The sequence below is a fragment of the Trypanosoma brucei genome, chromosome 11, assembly GCF_000210295.1.
Source record: "Trypanosoma brucei gambiense DAL972 chromosome 11, complete sequence".
Taxonomy (NCBI): Eukaryota; Euglenozoa; class Kinetoplastea; order Trypanosomatida; family Trypanosomatidae; genus Trypanosoma; species Trypanosoma brucei.
This window is the reverse complement of record NC_026744.1, coordinates 3004044-3019708: the sequence shown is the minus strand read 5'-3', so window position 1 is coordinate 3019708 and position 15665 is coordinate 3004044. Positions and strand designations below refer to the sequence as shown.

The following is a 15665-nucleotide window of genomic DNA, read 5'->3' as shown; positions in this document are numbered from 1 at the left end:
TAGGACACTGCAATCTGGTGGTTTGTACGGTGCCCAACCGCATCTTCCCCTGGGGCAGTGGCGGACGAAACGCTGGAAAACGTGAACTCCTTGCTGCGGGGAATGGAAAACAGGACAAAAGACAACAATCTTAGCGTGTGCATACCTGAGCCCACTGTTTCTTCGGGGAAGGGGGGTTGACAACGGCGCTAAAGCGTAGATCGCGACTAAGAGAAAGGGAAAATTTTGTAGGTTGGTCGCGCGAACATTGCGAAATGGGGGTGTGCATTTGGCTAAAAGTGGGAAGTCAGCACCCTGCGGCAATATTCAATTACCCTGTTCGGGACCCCAGATGGTGATGAGGATATGAAAAATAGTTACTCGCATCGCCTCGAGGCAATGGGTGGGATCGAAGGCCACAAACTCCTAGACAGAGAAAAGGAGAGGGCAAAGCGAACCCATAACCTGTGGTGGTGAGGCTCGAAGGCGCTTTGCTTGCAACCGCGCATTTTCGAGAGAGGACTTACCCCGTGCCCATTTGAAAAGGGGGAATAGGGTTGAAAACTGGCGAAGAAAGTTAAGGAGGGAGCCCGTGGAGGAATAGGAAGACACCAAACAGGCAGACGCGAGAAAAGTCTGTCAGATAGGAAGTATTGCCGTTGCAAGGATGGCGAATCTGACACGCGGGAGGGGACTTGTTGCGGGACGCTTGCCAACTGGAAACTTCGAGGAGCATCTAATGAGAGGTGCGGTCCCTGTGCCACACAGCGTAAACAAACGTGTGGCTGACCATCCGCGCAGCAAGTGCGGATACAAGGAGAGGGGAAAAAAACAACCGAAGTGGTTACAAAATGGAGAGTCAGCGATGACACTCCCAGACACCCTCCCAGCAAGCCCCGCAAAGCGCAGTGGACAAGGTTAACCCTATAGGGCGAAGCGGCTGACACGGATGCGGCAGGCGGAATCATCCTGTCAGTGGCGGGGTTGTTAGAAAGTTTCCATGTGGAGAGTCGGAGAAGTTGAACGTGACAAAGGAGTGCAGCAACCATTCGTCATAACCCAAGCACTGCGTCAAGGAGGTTGGCCTCGCCAGCTACAGGGTTTAGGAATCAAAGGATACCCGCAATCGGTCGAAATCGGAATATCGGGGGTCGCAGTTGGCTGTTTAAATTCCCGATGTCACAAAAGTTGGGGAAGTAAACGAGGTGGAAAGGCACTTTGTAGGGGACAGCTCTTCCCAGACCTCAAACCAAGGGGGTTGCTGCCGATACCGTTTGTACGATGCCTGCGTTCTTCATGATTCTGGCATCCTTGGTAGAAACTGTTAGCTGAGATCCTCTTTCACTTTCCTGCAGGTTTGTGGGTTGTCTCATGATCTCCCGCGCCTCCTCGAAACGATGTTTCGCCTTGCTATTCATTCGGTTTTTGATTCGGTGCAAGGATAATGTGTTGACGCATATTTTTCGTAGTGGTATTTTGTTTTCTTCCACCGTAGCCACCCTCGTGTGATGGGTGCGTCTCAGAATGCTATGTCCCTGAAATGGCGTTTGATCTCTTTCTCCACATGCAGTTGGTAGCACCCATCGGGCCGAAGTCCATCTCTGTAACTCCTCTGCATGTGCTGAGTCAATTGCTCTGATTTGTTTATTAGTGCCACACAATGCCCGAGATATCTTTCCGTGCTGCGTGGAAATTCCAAAGGATCTGCTGTTTTTCCCAGTTGGGTTAAAAAACGCGGGTCGAGGTCGTGCTCGAAGACCACTGTCGGTGCATGGGCTAGCGCCCCCCTTTTTATGGAGTGTGCTGTCATTTCATAGGGACGGAGTATTTTTTCCAAATCTTTTGTGGACAGGTTGGTAATTTTTTCGTTTTCCTCCAATGTTGTCGTTAGTTCCCGGACCATTTTTGCGTCTGTTCCTCCTATTACTACGTATCGTGCCGCCATGTTTAGGTTGATCTTGAACGTTTTCGGAAGGGCTCCCCAATCTAGTATGAGAAGCCTCTCTGTCGGCGGGACGTGGTATAAAATTTTCTTTTTGATGGAGGGCAATTTCTACCCATCAACTTGCCGTAATCCGTGCCAGGCGCAACGCCACTCGATCCCGATTCGTAGTCATCATATCGCTTATCTAGTCGAGTTCCCATCTCTCCATGGGGCTAGCCTGCTTTATCAGCACCTTGGTTGCTGATTTTTGTAGGCAAGCCAGAAACATCTGCGCCGGTGTTCTTACAGCGGCCAATAAACTTAATAACGTCCTTTTATACTGGACGGCGCTGCTTTTTGCCAATTGTAAACTTAGGACGAATAAAGGGACGTTCCCTTCTCGAATCTCTATGTTGTTCTTTTCCGCAAACTCGCAAAGTCTCCGTAGTATGGACACCCTTTGCTCCCATGTTGTTTTTGTCCATGCACTTAAGGCGATCCTGTTGGCCTCTGTTTCCAATGCCACCACGATCGGATCGTGAGATGGTGACGGGATCACCGTTACCCCGTTTACCGAGGTTTTTAACGGAGGAAGTTCTTTTCTGATGAGATCGGACCATCTGAGCCAGTATCCTTTTATTTTCACCCTTTTCAAACTTTCTGCCCTTATTTCTTCGCCTTGATGTAAAGCGTGTTTGTGTTCTTTCCTTTCTTCTCTCTTGGTATATTTCCACTCAATTTTTTCTTATGTGGTTGGACCCCAAGGCATTAACGACCCCTCAATTTATTGCTCTGAGGGTTGAACCCCGTTTTTTGATTTACATACCGCTGTTTCCTTCACATAACATGTCGTACTGTAATGTCCAATGCGGCCACATAGCATTTGGCTTTTTCCGGGGGAGGAGCTCTTACCTTATTTAGTTTCTCCCCTAATTGCCAGAATCGGTCTTTTGAATTTTGTGATGACTCTGGGCCGTTACGAATATCTTGGATTTTGACTCGAGGAAACATCGATGCCGTTTGTAGGATACGCAGTTCCGTATATATATATATATATATATATCTTTTCTCAGTTGGAATAAAGCCTCCACAAGGCCCACGTCTGGTATGGTATGAACCCGTTTGACGAACATATTCCAAGTCTTATAGTAGTAACTTTCTTGTCTTACTTTCATTGGGCACACTTCCTCAAATGCTGCCGACATGTGTACTGGAGACATCTCCACCATGTAATCCACGAATCCTCAGAAGGTGTATTTTTTCTCTTAGTTTTTATCTTTTCTGCGTGCAACTCTTTGTTGGCACTGCCAAAAAATACCCAACCTATCCTGGAGTTGTGTATTCATCTGTTCTTTCGTAAAAAATCATCCAAGGAATTACATGGTGACAATTTTTTTTTTCATTTTCTTCTCTTTTCCAATCATAGACTTTCTTTTTCATAGATGAGCTGTCCACTTCCTCCTTTTTGTTTGTTGACCCGTGTGAGTTTACCATAGATTTCCAATACTGTATTTCAGTTTCCTTTTGGTTTAACATCCCTTGCAACATACCGTATTAGTTGAGTATTTGATTGTTTTCAACCTGCATCCGGTTCATTTGATTTTTCATATTTTGTATAACATCTTGCATTTCTTCTGAGTGGTTCACTGCTGCTTGTTAAATCCTTAAATGTTCGTTTTAAAACTGTGCACAAGCCATTTCGTATTGCTCCATTAATATTGATTTATGTTCTTGTAATGCTGCCAATTCATTTTTGAGCATATTTTTTGCTTCTTCAAAAGCTCTTATAAAATCTTGACGCTGAGGGACACTGAAAGACACTATATCCTCTCTTATATCCGCGATATTTGCTTTCATATCTTGAGCACATACAGTCAGATCTCCATTTTCCAGTAGTAAAGTTCCGTTTACCTGATTTGTATTTCTACTCAACGGTATGCGGGTAATGAATGTAAATCGCGTGGGACCACAATGTTTCACAAACCTCCTAAGCGCTGCTAGACTAGTTTTCCGCTCTTTCTCCTCATATTCTGTCATAACACTTAAAAACCTTACACCTTTTCCAACAAATTACTAACGATAACTTGTCTAACCACATGAGAAGTAGGACTAGACGAAGAATGATAAAAAATAACATTGATACGATAAAAAATATGAAAAGATCGGCCATTCCTTTCGCAAGCTCCCCACCAAAAAAAAAGGCGGGGGTAACGTGGCGGCCACGCACATTGTATCACTCTGCAGCTGAGGCAAAACGTCCCCTTCCACTCACCCATGCCGTGGACCGCCCCCCAGCCCCCCTCCCTTTTATCGATACGCACTCAACCGCGCCCAAGGGGCTGCTAAAATATCCTTCAGCCCCCTTCACACATTTATCGCGTGATTCACGCCAACCGAGAAAGCGAATGACAGCTCAATTTGGGTAAACGCCGCGGCTTACGTGCAGATGGATCATGCCCTTCATGTGTGGCCCTTTCTTTCCAACGTCTTGTGTTTGAGTAACTCCAGGGGCGAAACCCCTCGAAAAATAATAGCTGTTCGCTCTCCTCGCCTAAACTCCGTTTCCTTTCCGTCAAATACTAGTGATCTCTCGCCCGGTGGCACCCTGCCACGAACCCGTTCGATGTGCTCATCGTCATCCCTTATCCAGTCAACGCTGTGCTCCCATTTGTATCTCGCCGCCCCCATAAGCACGTAAAACGCACGGGGAGCAAGCATGAGTTCCACTCGCTGCCCCGCGTGGTCGGGGTGCGTTAGCGTCATCACCCTTGCGGAGCCAAGGCACAGCCCGGCAATGATGCCGCTTGAGTTGCGGGTGTCATCGGCATGGGCCCTTATGAACCCACATTCGCTCAACCGCAGGAAATGCACTCTGTCATCCAATGGCGTGGCGGGAACATATCCACTTGCCGCGCTCCAACACCTCTCGAGAGCCCTACGCACATGTCGGCATCCGTCTTCACAACTCCCACACGCCCCCTCACCCTCCATCAGCCCCTTGTAGGATCGATAAAATTCCTTGTAATGGTGTATCAGTGCGTCCATATGCCCCTCGTTGCACGGAAGTCGCGAGAACCACGGCTCCGTAAGCGCCAAGAGTGCGCGCTCCTCCGCCTCGTTGATAAAGTCGGGAAGGACAAAGGCAGGAACGCAGTGAGGCGGCGTTTCCTTGACCGGTAGGCCGATAACTTCCTCGGGGCGTGGCTGTCGGAACTTAGGGGCGTGCCGAAACGATACGTACCGGATGAGCGCCCCCAGACGGACCGGCGACGTTTGCATCGTTTCGCTCCCCTTGGCTAACGGTTGCTACTTTGAATTTTTCCGAAACCGTCTGCTTAGGCCCTATTGTGTTGTTTCGCCAGGTTTACTTTTTGTTGATTCTTTGAGTTGACACAAATTGTTATGGCCAACAGGTGGGCCCAACAGCACGAACGACAAGTGTCAGGGAGAAACGCTTTCGCACAAAGAGTCTAAGCTAACACCGGGGCGTGAAAGAGGGAGTGGCCAAGCGTTGTCAGCCAACGCAAAACAAGCAATTGATAACGACGGCAGAAAAACGATGACATTATCCGTGAAATATCGCCGTCGACACAGCGAAAGACAGGTGGCGCTGATCACTTGATTCCGCGTAGGCGTGTAGCAGTGACCCTATTGTCTGGTCCGGGGTTGGAATGAATCCCTCAGAACCGCGCATAAGAAACAAATACAGCGCTGGACGCTTCAGCTTCTTCTTTATGCGGAATAATACTTTGCCGAGTGTCTCCGCTGGATCACATTCCATGTTCCCCAGGGCCTCTGTTATGCCAGTCTTTGCCGCGAGATGTAGGGTGATTTTGTCGCTTGCTATTTTCTCAGCCATCGCACTGACAGGCCAGGAGGGAAAGGGGGGGACACAATAGACCACTCCAAGAACTGCTTTTCCGTTTCAGCCACAGGGTCGTGTGAAGGACGCTCAGGTGGAAAGGAAAGGGCCCCAATAATAATAATAATAATAAGGTAAAAGAGCTAGCGGGGCAATGGTAGCCGCGAGAAGAGCTAAGAAGATAAAAAATGCGCGCATTAGGTTCGTTTGACGCCACACCGTGCCACGTTGGTATCAAGAAATGCCAACAGTAACAACGGCAAATGATGTTTAAATTAGCAAGCGGAATCGGGTTGTTTTATACCCAGTGAAACAGGTCCATATCATGCTTATGAACAAACAGTTGAATACCATTAGCATATGCCCGAATATATATACCGAACCCAAGGGCTCCTCCGTATACAATCCTCAGTCTTCACCCTATCAAACTGCTACTTAAACGAAACTTTATTCACTTGAAACAAAAAACCTCCTCCAACATATCACCGTTTTCCGCATATATTGACGTGAATATTGAGGCGTGCACGACACGCGGCGCTGCCGTCACTAGACGTGTCCACACAAAGCCTGACATTAGCTCTTTTTTTTATCGTCGTCTTCATTGTCTGATTCCTTTTCAGATCCGGGAGGCCTCTCACCCTTGGCGAGCTGTTCTTCGCCTTGCACCTCGGTCACCCCGAGCATCTGCGCACTGAAAGGAAGATCCTCCTCGTAATTTCCACTCTCCGCCTCTTCCCCAGCACCCCTTTCAACCGCGTCATCAATTAAGTCCTCCATCATCATAACACTTTCTTCGGTATCACTCAACCCACAACCAACGACGGACGGTGGGGACGGCAAGTCGTACGGTAGCACGCCCTGCGTGCTTTCTAGAAATGGGTTGAAACAACCAACCAAGGAACGGTATTCACCGCCAAGACAGTACATAATTTGGTCCCACAGACACTCGCGGCGGCGAAGGATTCGATCCGGAGGGAAAACCTGCGGCAACGAAACATCCACGCCGTACCGTCGCTCACGGGTTTCCTTCATGCCCTTCAGTTCCGCGACCGTTGGAAACATGTCCGCCCTCCCCGACTCCGCCATCAACGGAAATGGTCCAAAAAACGTTGGCGAAAGCTTGACTGGAATCCAGTGTCCATTCGCCACCTCCGCCTCCAGTTGGCGGGTTGGCCATCGCATATTACCCCAGTACACCCTAGCGGAAGAGCGCGGCTTTCCCGGCACGAGCTGGGCCAAGTAAGGCAGCGCCTCCACCTTAGAAAGGTACAGCGTAGGCTCGACCGTCCCGTCATCCAATACACCGCCCCGAATCAAGGGCTTACATAGGAGCCGAGGATGCTCCGCTGTCGTCTCTGCGTTCCTAGATTTTGACTTAACATCCTTCCATTTGAGCCAGGCAAGATACTGAGGTGACTCTGGCTCTGTTGGCGGTTCCAGTGTGTGCAAGATGCTGATGTGCGCGGTGGGAGGCATCGTGAAGTTGATCTGCGACACGCCACCGTCATAAACCTTGTGCCCCCAAAACACCTCCGGAAACATGGGGTTGCCGTGCGAAAGCGGGTACGTAAACAACATGTCGAGAACGACACCCGTGGTGAAATGAGGACCCTTTTCATAAATTAGTATCACACGTCGGTCCATGTGTGTCGAAGAGAGCGGATGAGCAACTAAAGCCACGCCTTCCTCGAGTTCGACCGCATAACCTTGCCGAATTTTCAGTTTTGAGTGTAACGAGGAGGGACCACCTCCCACAGGCAGTCTGTACGAAGTAGCGTTAACATTGTATGGGGCGCGCTCAACGCGGTATAAGCCCTTGTCGGGTTGTGACGCTTCCATCGTGTTGATGAGATGCATTCGGTCTTTCTCAAAGACGGAAAGTCTTGAAGTTACTCGCTCGTTATGAGACCTAAGCCGTGTCAGTGTCTCGAAGGCCAGATTTACTTTTGGTGGTGTTGCCGCGTCATGAAAGACTTCACGCAAGATATCCATATACTTTTGACCATTGGGAAAATACAGCGGTCCGTGGCTCTTAGTCAAGTGTTGGAGATCTACTGTAAGCGGGAAAAGTGTCTTGGACAGGGGTGATTCGTCAATTTTCCTAACTTCCCTGAGAAGCATGCGATAAAGGGAACGAACGACACCGGGAGCCACGGCAGGCGGGTTGCCCACAGACGATCCACCAGCCGCGGCACTTGTCAACAGGGTCGCACCGCGGCGCAGCATTTTAGCGAATCTAATTCGTACAGCACTCTTGTCCTACTAACCTCCGCCAGCACACAAAACAAAAGCAGGAACAAGTGCACATATACATACGCCCATATATATATATATATATATCGCACGGCAAAAGACAAACACCGGGACAGGCCACGTGCAGAGTAGCACTACCCCATCGCGGCACACCTGAAAATGGAAGTTACACACATGGCCATTAAATGTTAGGTGAAAAAGAAAAAATAAAGACAGCTCCAACTGCTGATCAAATGAAAATTGCAAGCGACACCCTTCTAGGTTACGTGCAACTGTATGCACGCCCGGGAAAAGGCGCAGAAAACACAAAATCAAACCACTTATACCACATGCCCTTTAGCTGCCTCACGCGTTCTCCGATACACCCCAGACACGGATGACATTGTCCGTGTACCCAGAGTACAGGGTGCTACCATCCGCAGACCACGCGATGGAAACGCACTCCGGGACAATCTTTTTGCTGCCCTGATGCTCCGGCGCAAGCTCGACGATGATGTCCTTGTTCTCCAGGTCAAAGATGCGGATGCCCTTTTCGGTAGCCGCACACATCCAATAACGGTTGGGAGAGAAGCAGATTTGGTTGATAGGCGCACCAGCGGCCATCTCAGAAAGGGCCTCACCCTTAGTCAGGTCCCACAGACGAGCGACGCCGTCCTTGTCGGAAGATGCACAGAGGGAACCGTCAGGGGAAACGGTCACAGATGTGACATAGTTTGTATGTCCCTTAAGGTCCGTGACAAGTCGCCCGGTAGCGAGGTCCCAGACCTTCACCAGGTTGTCCCAACCACCAGAGACGATGACAGGGGCATCCAAAGACGGGGAGAAGCGGACACAACTCACCCAGTCGGTGTGAGCACCGCGGCTCAGAGTGTGCATGCATTCGCCCTTGACATTCCATACGCGCAGAGCGTTGTCACGACCACCGGAGACAATCTGTCGGTTGTCGGGAGAGAAGGCCACGGAAAGTACGTCCTTTGTGTGGCCAAGAAACTTGTATTGACATTGTCCGTTCTGCAGGTTCCACAAGCGCAGGGAATGGTCCCATGACGCAGATACAGCGAAATTCCCGTTGTTGGAAAGGGCAACGTCAGACACAAATGCGCTGTGCCCCTCCAGACGCCTGTCGGGAAGGCCATAGCTGCACTCACTGCTGTGCCGGTCAGGGTTAGGGCCCCATGAAAGAAGGGTCTTGTCCCGGGATGTGGATACCACCTTCGTTGCGGTTTCAGGGGTTTGTGGGCAGGCGAGGGATGTAACCCAGCCACGGTGACCCGTCAGTTGTCCTTCGTAAGCGACAGCCATGATTGTGGGCAGAAAATAGAGCGGTTAGCCTTGCGCTACTCAGCTTGCTACGCCAAAAACCAAATGAAGAAGAAGCAGGTAGAGGGACCCAAATATCGCGTAAGGGGGGGGCCCCGCACGATAAAAAGTTGCATCTGATGTGCAAGTGATGCAGCCCTCCAAATGTACGTGGTTAAACCCCGTGCTTTAACATCGACCTTAAATGAAACGAAAACACAGTTGTTCTGCATAACAACGAATAGCGTTACTTTTCACCGTACCATTTAGCAAGTCGCGCCAAGAATTCATCCAAGGTGTCACTACCCATACACATAGCCTCTGCAACTCTACCATTAATTGAAAATTCCTCTCCACACCGAGACACAATATACTCACGAACCGTCTTCTCGTCGGCCCTGCTGAGGCGGTATAAGTTTCTTCCCGCATTCACACTGCGTTCCCCTTCTGTTTTCCCCTCCACCTCTGCCGTGTGTCGTTGTTCAGTTCCAAAGTGTAGTCCTACCAGCCCCACTAGCTCGTCCGTTCGCATATTCTCCATGTGAATCTTGTATCCAAAACGCCCAGGTCGAAGGAGGGCTGAATCAATGTCATTGGGGTCTCGCGTTGTCATTACTACAATTAGGGAGTGCATGTCAACCACGCCATCAAGAACGTTAAGAAACCCCGAGAGACCCGGGACTTTGTACCTACCATCACATCGCGCCTGTTGTGAGGCAACGCCTCCCAAACCATATCCACACTGGTTTCCCCCCTCTGGTCCTTGTCCCGTTGACGCCTGCCGGCAGCGAACAAGGTCATCGCTTGCGTCGACGTCCTCAAACAGAAAAATAACATCATCAAGTTCGTATACAAAAGGTTGAAAATCTTTAGTGCAACGCAGCGTTCGGGTAAGAAAGATGTCGGAAAGCTGCTGGTCCGTTGAAATGATAGGAAGATGTAGCGAAATAACATGTCGGCCCGTGTAAGCAGCGATGGCGGAGACCAGAGCGGTTTTACCCACACCTGACTCCCCGTACACAAGGAAACCCAATTTGTAAGGAAACCCCTCGATAGCGAAGCGCCCCTTTTTTTCGACAAACTGCTCGAGACGCGACAGCAATTCATCTTTTTGTGAGAAAAACAACGTGTCGAATGTCTTTGATGTGGAGAGTAGTTGCTTCGTAAATTGTAATGTCTTCTCCCCACCGGTCAACTGGAAGTGATACTGCTGGCCACCGGCCGTGCGGGGAAGGTTTGATATGTACTCCTTCAGCGACTGATCAACAAATCGTTCGAGTTTTTGCGCGGCACCGGGCCCACGCGCTTTCAGATACAATACATGATCCACCCTCTGTGCAAAGTCTTCATCTTTCCGGCATCGCTGGTACGTGACCTCAATGCCGTCATCCACCGTAATCCACATGCCACACGTTGGGAGGCTTGCCACAGCGTAACGGGGGAGCTGATCACGTAAATTAAACCCCCGGAGCGCAACACCTGCGTAAAAGAAGCCGGTAGACTCAAAGGAAGAGGGTCCCAGTACCAACTCCGAATCACTTTTCAGTGGGTCAAAAAGGAATAGCACGGACTGCTTGTCGGGTCCGTGTCGAGCATCGCGTGGGTAAACCGTTGTGCACACCAGCTGTTTCGAGCCGTTCTGCACGTGTCTTGCGATATTAAGCAAGGTAGAGCTCAAGAGAATACCTGTGTGCTCGCACTTCGAGTTTTCATAGAAACGATGGTAAAAGCTACTGCGGTAAAACGTCCCTGTGATGGTGCGCACCACCTCACCCTCACCGTTTCCCTGCTGATCCTCCCACCGCGACTTTGAAAGAAGAACAACAGCCTGGATACCAAACGCGAATATCAGCAAGATGACAAGTAGTGGCAAGAGCTCCAAGAACGGCGTAACCGATGTGCCAAGTGTGAAGTCGCTACCTGCAGACATTGATTGCATTCATAACCCTAAATCACTTTCTGGGTTGCTGTTACCTACGCAAATATGCAAAAAAAAAAAAGAAAAAACTATTGCTTCCTCTTCCTACGCTTCCTGTAGTGCGCGACAGATCTAGGAGAAAAAGAGGAGGCAACGCATTCATCCACGATGCAGACCGAAGCGCTTCGGTCCACAACAGCACACACGCAGTTTTCCTTATCAGCTGTCGTCATCTCTACTCCCCCTTGGATTGCACCTGCACACTCTTGCCACCCGCATACGAAGGTGATCGCGTTTAATCTGCTTTTATGAAATATGTATGCATACCTTCTATGCCGGTGTAAAACAGCGGTCAGCGGCAACAACGCACAGACGAACAAACACACCGCTCCCAACCACTCCTTCAGTAGTACGTACCGGAACGTTCAACAGAATTTGCTTCACAACACGCGCAGTTACGCGTACACAGCATGCGCGTGTCACCCAAGAAAAACTTCCTTTCTATCCCTCTTTTCCCGACATCACACTCTCGAAAGTTCCTTACCAAGAAAGGAAATAAAACGACAGCAGAAAGGAAATATGTTAAACTTGAGCAACCGAACGCCCCCGTTATGTGGTAACGGGTAAACATCTATACGTCGGTTCGTGTTCCACCTCTACCAGCCTCGTTACGACTGTTATCACTCCGGAACTGGAGAACCAGGTCAAGGGTAGAAATAGAGATGAAAAAGCTCAGCCTACTTCATGCATGCATAAAGGTATGCATACTCCTCACTCTCAAAACTCTGTGTTGTCGCCGAATGCATTATCGTGATAGAAGTGGTTGAAGTTGAGACGCAGAAGAAGGAAGTTAAGAAAGTCGAACTGCAAATGCTGCTCTTCCAGCGTGGTTAATAGAGAGGAAATCTCACGTTGGAAGTCGTCAGCCAGCCTCTGGTATTCGTTCTTAATGGAAAACACGTCACCGTGACCGCGCTCCAGCAGTGAAGTCAGTACTGCCTGGGCTCCAACGAATTGTCGGACTACGCTGAGAACGCTTTCGATATTTTGCCGAATGGAAGTACAGTCTCCGTGCAAAAGGGAGTGAAGGGTGAGGTACTGCAGATAGGATATGTGCGCTGCGCGGATGTCATCCATGGAGTTGCACTGGCGAAGAGCTCGCATAAGCAGATCCCATGAAACGGTTGAAACCTCCGCGACAAGGTAAGACCATAAGTTGTTCACAAAGTGGTTTAGCTGCAGACCAAGCAGGTGCGCATCAGCAGCCACTTCCCGCCACGCAGTTGTCTCCCGCTTCGCGTTGTGCAGCCCTCCTATGATCCTATCTAAAACAACGCTCTGCCTCCACGAGTTTTTTAGAGCAACTTCTGCCCGCTTCACCTTGAACATCATGCGAAACAGGCGCCGGTAAACCTTCATGGCACTGGCATCGAAGATATTGTTGAGTGGCGAGGGCACCGACATTGTGACAACAAATGCATCCCAACCAATGATTTTATCGTCCTTAACTATCTCGCAGTGGAGCATCGTGAAAAGATCCGTATCCAAATTTTTCGTGTGCGGAGTTATGTCAAGCAAGGCGCTTTGCATGTGGTCGCGCACCAGTGAACTTTGCACCATGTGACTCATCCTACCAAGCACGGGATCCAATTTGTGTATAAGGACCTCATAAAAGTCTCCGTTTCCGACTAGAAGAAAGGCATTTACCATACGCAGAACATTGTCAAGGTGGAACTCCTCCCTAATCAGTCGGAGCACTGCAGTATTGGTGAACCTCATGGCATCACGAACCACACTGTCCAGCGTATCAAATGTTGCACTTTGAGCGGCTGCAACAATGGAGGGGTCCATGTGCCATTGCTTGCACCTGCAACAGTTTCGAATGAAACTGACGTTCTTAGCCACAAGCCTGATCTGCTCCGCCAGCGAATACGACACCGTCGTTGGTAACATATCTGGCAGAAGGGAAAACTTAGAAGACCAAAACGTGTCTGACGTATCTTCAACTCTGGGATCGGACTTCACAAAGAACTCGTTAAATGGATCTGAGACATCACCTTTTATAATGCTTGACACCGTCATATGAAGGAGAGGACTTACAGCCTCCATATACACATCAGACAGCAGTGCGCATAGTCTTCTTGACCCCTGCTGTACCAGACGTTGAAGTTTAGACGCCAGTTCGCCACCCTTCACGTTTTCTGTTTCCTTCAGCATTGTGTGCAAAACCCGAAGTTTCGGTTGTACTCTTTTGAACGCAACCACCAAATCACCAAATGCCATTGGCGGCGTCTGCCGCCCACGAAAAGACGCTACAAGAGTGTGGTACTGTGAGAGGTGCCGACGAACAGCTCCACGAAGGCTTTGCTGCAAGAACGATCTTTCCGACGTACCGCCCCTCAAAGCGTCATCTATTTGATGTGCCAGACAACCACACTCTTGAAAAGCAGAAAAAGCCTGCCTCTGACGAACGGTACCATATCCAGAGTTCATTTCATAACGACAACATGCGTTATCATACGCAAAATATTTCGTTTTATCAACACCCATCCACATAAACAACATATCCGATATAAACTCCAACTCATCAATGGCCTTCGCACCTCCGGCATCATTCACCGCATTCAACACACCACCTACAAAATCATGCTTACCACGGTCAGCGCTATCTTCCAAAGGATGCAGCACGTCAAAATGACGAGGTGTGATTCCAGATATCGTTGACGATGGCTTCAACGGAGTAATTTCAAACCTCCCGCTGCCAACGACACCACCACTACCATCCCTGCGACCAATTAATCTGCCAGGAAGTTCGAAACTATTCCCTCTCCTTCCGGTCACAGAACTCACTGGTTGACGATCATCAACGACAGAAACATGAGAGTGCTTTAACTTATCATCAACATTACCCACAATTTCCCCACCCTCCAAAGGAGAGGAAAGAGAATCCACAGAGGGAAGCCTACCACCAACATATGTCAGTGAATCAACGTTCTCCCCCGCAGAAACAGCTTTAAAAGGAACAACACGCTGCACACATTCCCTATTAGCAGCGCTATCACCCTCCGCCCTGTGCCACTTAGGAGCAGGAAAAACGTCTTTTGAATACTGCAGCCCGTCAGACATACTAAAAAAAATAAAGAATAAAAAAATAAAACAACTAAAGAATATAAACATATATGATTACATTAAAAACAATAATGGTAATATTGATAATAATAATGATAATAATAATGACGGTGGTGGGGAACTAAAATAAAAATAATAATAATAATAGTAGAGTATTAATAATAGTAGTAGCATCAATGTGTCACGCATCTTTCCCGTAACGAGGGTTCCTAAATGCTACAGAGACGAAGAGAAAATGTGGCGGCGGACCATCACCGTAGACAGTGAGACGACTGCAGCACCGGTCCGAAATACACCTGGGAACTTAGTCAACCTCCTCGACTTTAGGCCCGGACGATGCCGCAGCGCCTCCCATCCCACCACCCATTCCTCCGGGCATACCTCCGGGCATACCACCGGGCATACCTCCGGGCATACCGCCAGCCGCGTCGCCACCGCCCATGCCCTGGTACATCTTTGATAAGATGGGAGCACACACGCCTTCGAGCTCCTTCTGGCGGTGGTTGTATTCATCCAAACTGGCCTCCTGGTTGTCGTTCAGCCATCGCAGTGCCTCCTCCACGGCAGTGGTGACAGCATTCTTGTCGGCGTCGTCAAGCTTGCCAGCAACGTTGGGGTCATTGATAGTGTTCTTCATCGAGAAGGCGTAGTTCTCAAGACCGTTCTTAGCATCAATGCGCTCACGCTGCGCCTTATCCTCAGCCTCATACTTCGCAGCATCAGACACCATGCGTTCGATATCAGCCTTGCTCAGGCGACCCTTGTCGTTTGTGATGACAATCTGGTTGCGCTTGCCAGTGCCCTTCTCCTCCGCAGAAACGCTAAGAATACCATTAGCGTCTAGGTCGAAGGTCACTTCTATCTGTGGCACGCCGCGGGGTGCCGGGGGGATTCCAGAGAGATCGAAGGTGCCCAAGAGATGGCAGTCCTTCGTCATGGTACGCTCACCCTCAAAGACCTGAATGTGCACACCGGGCTGATTGTCTGAGTATGTGGAGAAGATTTGGCTCTTTTTGGTGGGGATCGTCGTGTTGCGCTTGATCAGTGCCGTCATCACGCCACCTGCCGTCTCGATGCCGAGCGTAAGCGGGGCGACATCCAGAAGGAGGAGACCTTCCGTTTGCTTGCTCTTACCACCGGTCAAGATGAAAGCTTGTACAGCAGCGCCGTAGGCCACTGCCTCGTCGGGGTTGATGCTCTTGTTAAGCTCCTTGCCACCGAAAAAGTCAGACACAAGCTGCATCACCTTGGGGATACGGGTGGAACCACCAACCAGGACCACATCGTGCACGGCGCGTTGT

At 49.6% G+C, this 15665-nt stretch overlaps 11 protein-coding genes across 11 annotated transcripts in view; 2 read left to right on the top strand and 9 right to left on the bottom strand.

Annotated features, from left to right (window-relative positions):
* Window positions 1-356: 356 nt before the first annotated feature.
* Window positions 357-1028, bottom strand: TbgDal_XI12760 (T. brucei spp.-specific protein; the record flags this gene model as incomplete). The annotated part of the gene is made up of 1 exon (XM_011782119.1): window positions 357-1028. The coding sequence occupies one exon, from the start codon at window positions 1026-1028 to the stop codon at window positions 357-359; it is 672 nt and encodes a 223-aa protein (XP_011780421.1).
* Window positions 1029-1498: 470 nt separating this feature from the next.
* Window positions 1499-1924, bottom strand: TbgDal_XI12750 (hypothetical protein, unlikely; the record flags this gene model as incomplete). The annotated part of the gene is made up of 1 exon (XM_011782118.1): window positions 1499-1924. The coding sequence occupies one exon, from the start codon at window positions 1922-1924 to the stop codon at window positions 1499-1501; it is 426 nt and encodes a 141-aa protein (XP_011780420.1).
* A 206-nt stretch (window positions 1925-2130) lies between these two features.
* Window positions 2131-2445, top strand: TbgDal_XI12740 (hypothetical protein, unlikely; the record flags this gene model as incomplete). Its single annotated transcript, XM_011782117.1, has 1 exon — window positions 2131-2445. The coding sequence occupies one exon, from the start codon at window positions 2131-2133 to the stop codon at window positions 2443-2445; it is 315 nt and encodes a 104-aa protein (XP_011780419.1).
* A 1135-nt stretch (window positions 2446-3580) lies between these two features.
* Window positions 3581-3940, bottom strand: TbgDal_XI12730 (hypothetical protein, unlikely; the record flags this gene model as incomplete). Its single annotated transcript, XM_011782116.1, has 1 exon — window positions 3581-3940. One exon carries the CDS (start codon window positions 3938-3940, stop codon window positions 3581-3583), a length of 360 nt encoding a protein of 119 aa, XP_011780418.1.
* A 59-nt stretch (window positions 3941-3999) lies between these two features.
* Window positions 4000-4329, top strand: TbgDal_XI12720 (hypothetical protein, unlikely; the record flags this gene model as incomplete). The annotated part of the gene is made up of 1 exon (XM_011782115.1): window positions 4000-4329. One exon carries the CDS (start codon window positions 4000-4002, stop codon window positions 4327-4329), a length of 330 nt encoding a protein of 109 aa, XP_011780417.1.
* Window positions 4330-4363: 34 nt separating this feature from the next.
* TbgDal_XI12710 (hypothetical protein, conserved) lies at window positions 4364-5182 on the bottom strand (the record flags this gene model as incomplete). Its single annotated transcript, XM_011782114.1, has 1 exon — window positions 4364-5182. The coding sequence occupies one exon, from the start codon at window positions 5180-5182 to the stop codon at window positions 4364-4366; it is 819 nt and encodes a 272-aa protein (XP_011780416.1).
* A 1156-nt stretch (window positions 5183-6338) lies between these two features.
* TbgDal_XI12700 (hypothetical protein, conserved) lies at window positions 6339-7991 on the bottom strand (the record flags this gene model as incomplete). Its single annotated transcript, XM_011782113.1, has 1 exon — window positions 6339-7991. The coding sequence occupies one exon, from the start codon at window positions 7989-7991 to the stop codon at window positions 6339-6341; it is 1653 nt and encodes a 550-aa protein (XP_011780415.1).
* A 372-nt stretch (window positions 7992-8363) lies between these two features.
* Window positions 8364-9320, bottom strand: TbgDal_XI12690 (activated protein kinase c receptor; the record flags this gene model as incomplete). The annotated part of the gene is made up of 1 exon (XM_011782112.1): window positions 8364-9320. The coding sequence occupies one exon, from the start codon at window positions 9318-9320 to the stop codon at window positions 8364-8366; it is 957 nt and encodes a 318-aa protein (XP_011780414.1).
* A 244-nt stretch (window positions 9321-9564) lies between these two features.
* Window positions 9565-11256, bottom strand: TbgDal_XI12680 (hypothetical protein, conserved; the record flags this gene model as incomplete). The annotated part of the gene is made up of 1 exon (XM_011782111.1): window positions 9565-11256. The coding sequence occupies one exon, from the start codon at window positions 11254-11256 to the stop codon at window positions 9565-9567; it is 1692 nt and encodes a 563-aa protein (XP_011780413.1).
* Window positions 11257-12012: 756 nt separating this feature from the next.
* Window positions 12013-14412, bottom strand: TbgDal_XI12670 (gamma-tubulin complex subunit, putative; the record flags this gene model as incomplete). Its single annotated transcript, XM_011782110.1, has 1 exon — window positions 12013-14412. One exon carries the CDS (start codon window positions 14410-14412, stop codon window positions 12013-12015), a length of 2400 nt encoding a protein of 799 aa, XP_011780412.1.
* A 256-nt stretch (window positions 14413-14668) lies between these two features.
* The window catches only part of TbgDal_XI12660 (heat shock protein 70, (fragment)), a gene marked incomplete at both ends in the record, with an annotated part of 1820 nt that continues 823 nt past the window's right edge, over window positions 14669-15665 (bottom strand). Inside the window, one exon of the mRNA XM_011782109.1 lies at window positions 14669-15664. Coding sequence (XP_011780411.1) covers window positions 14669-15664 — 996 coding nt within the window. The remainder of the gene's footprint in view (window position 15665) is intronic.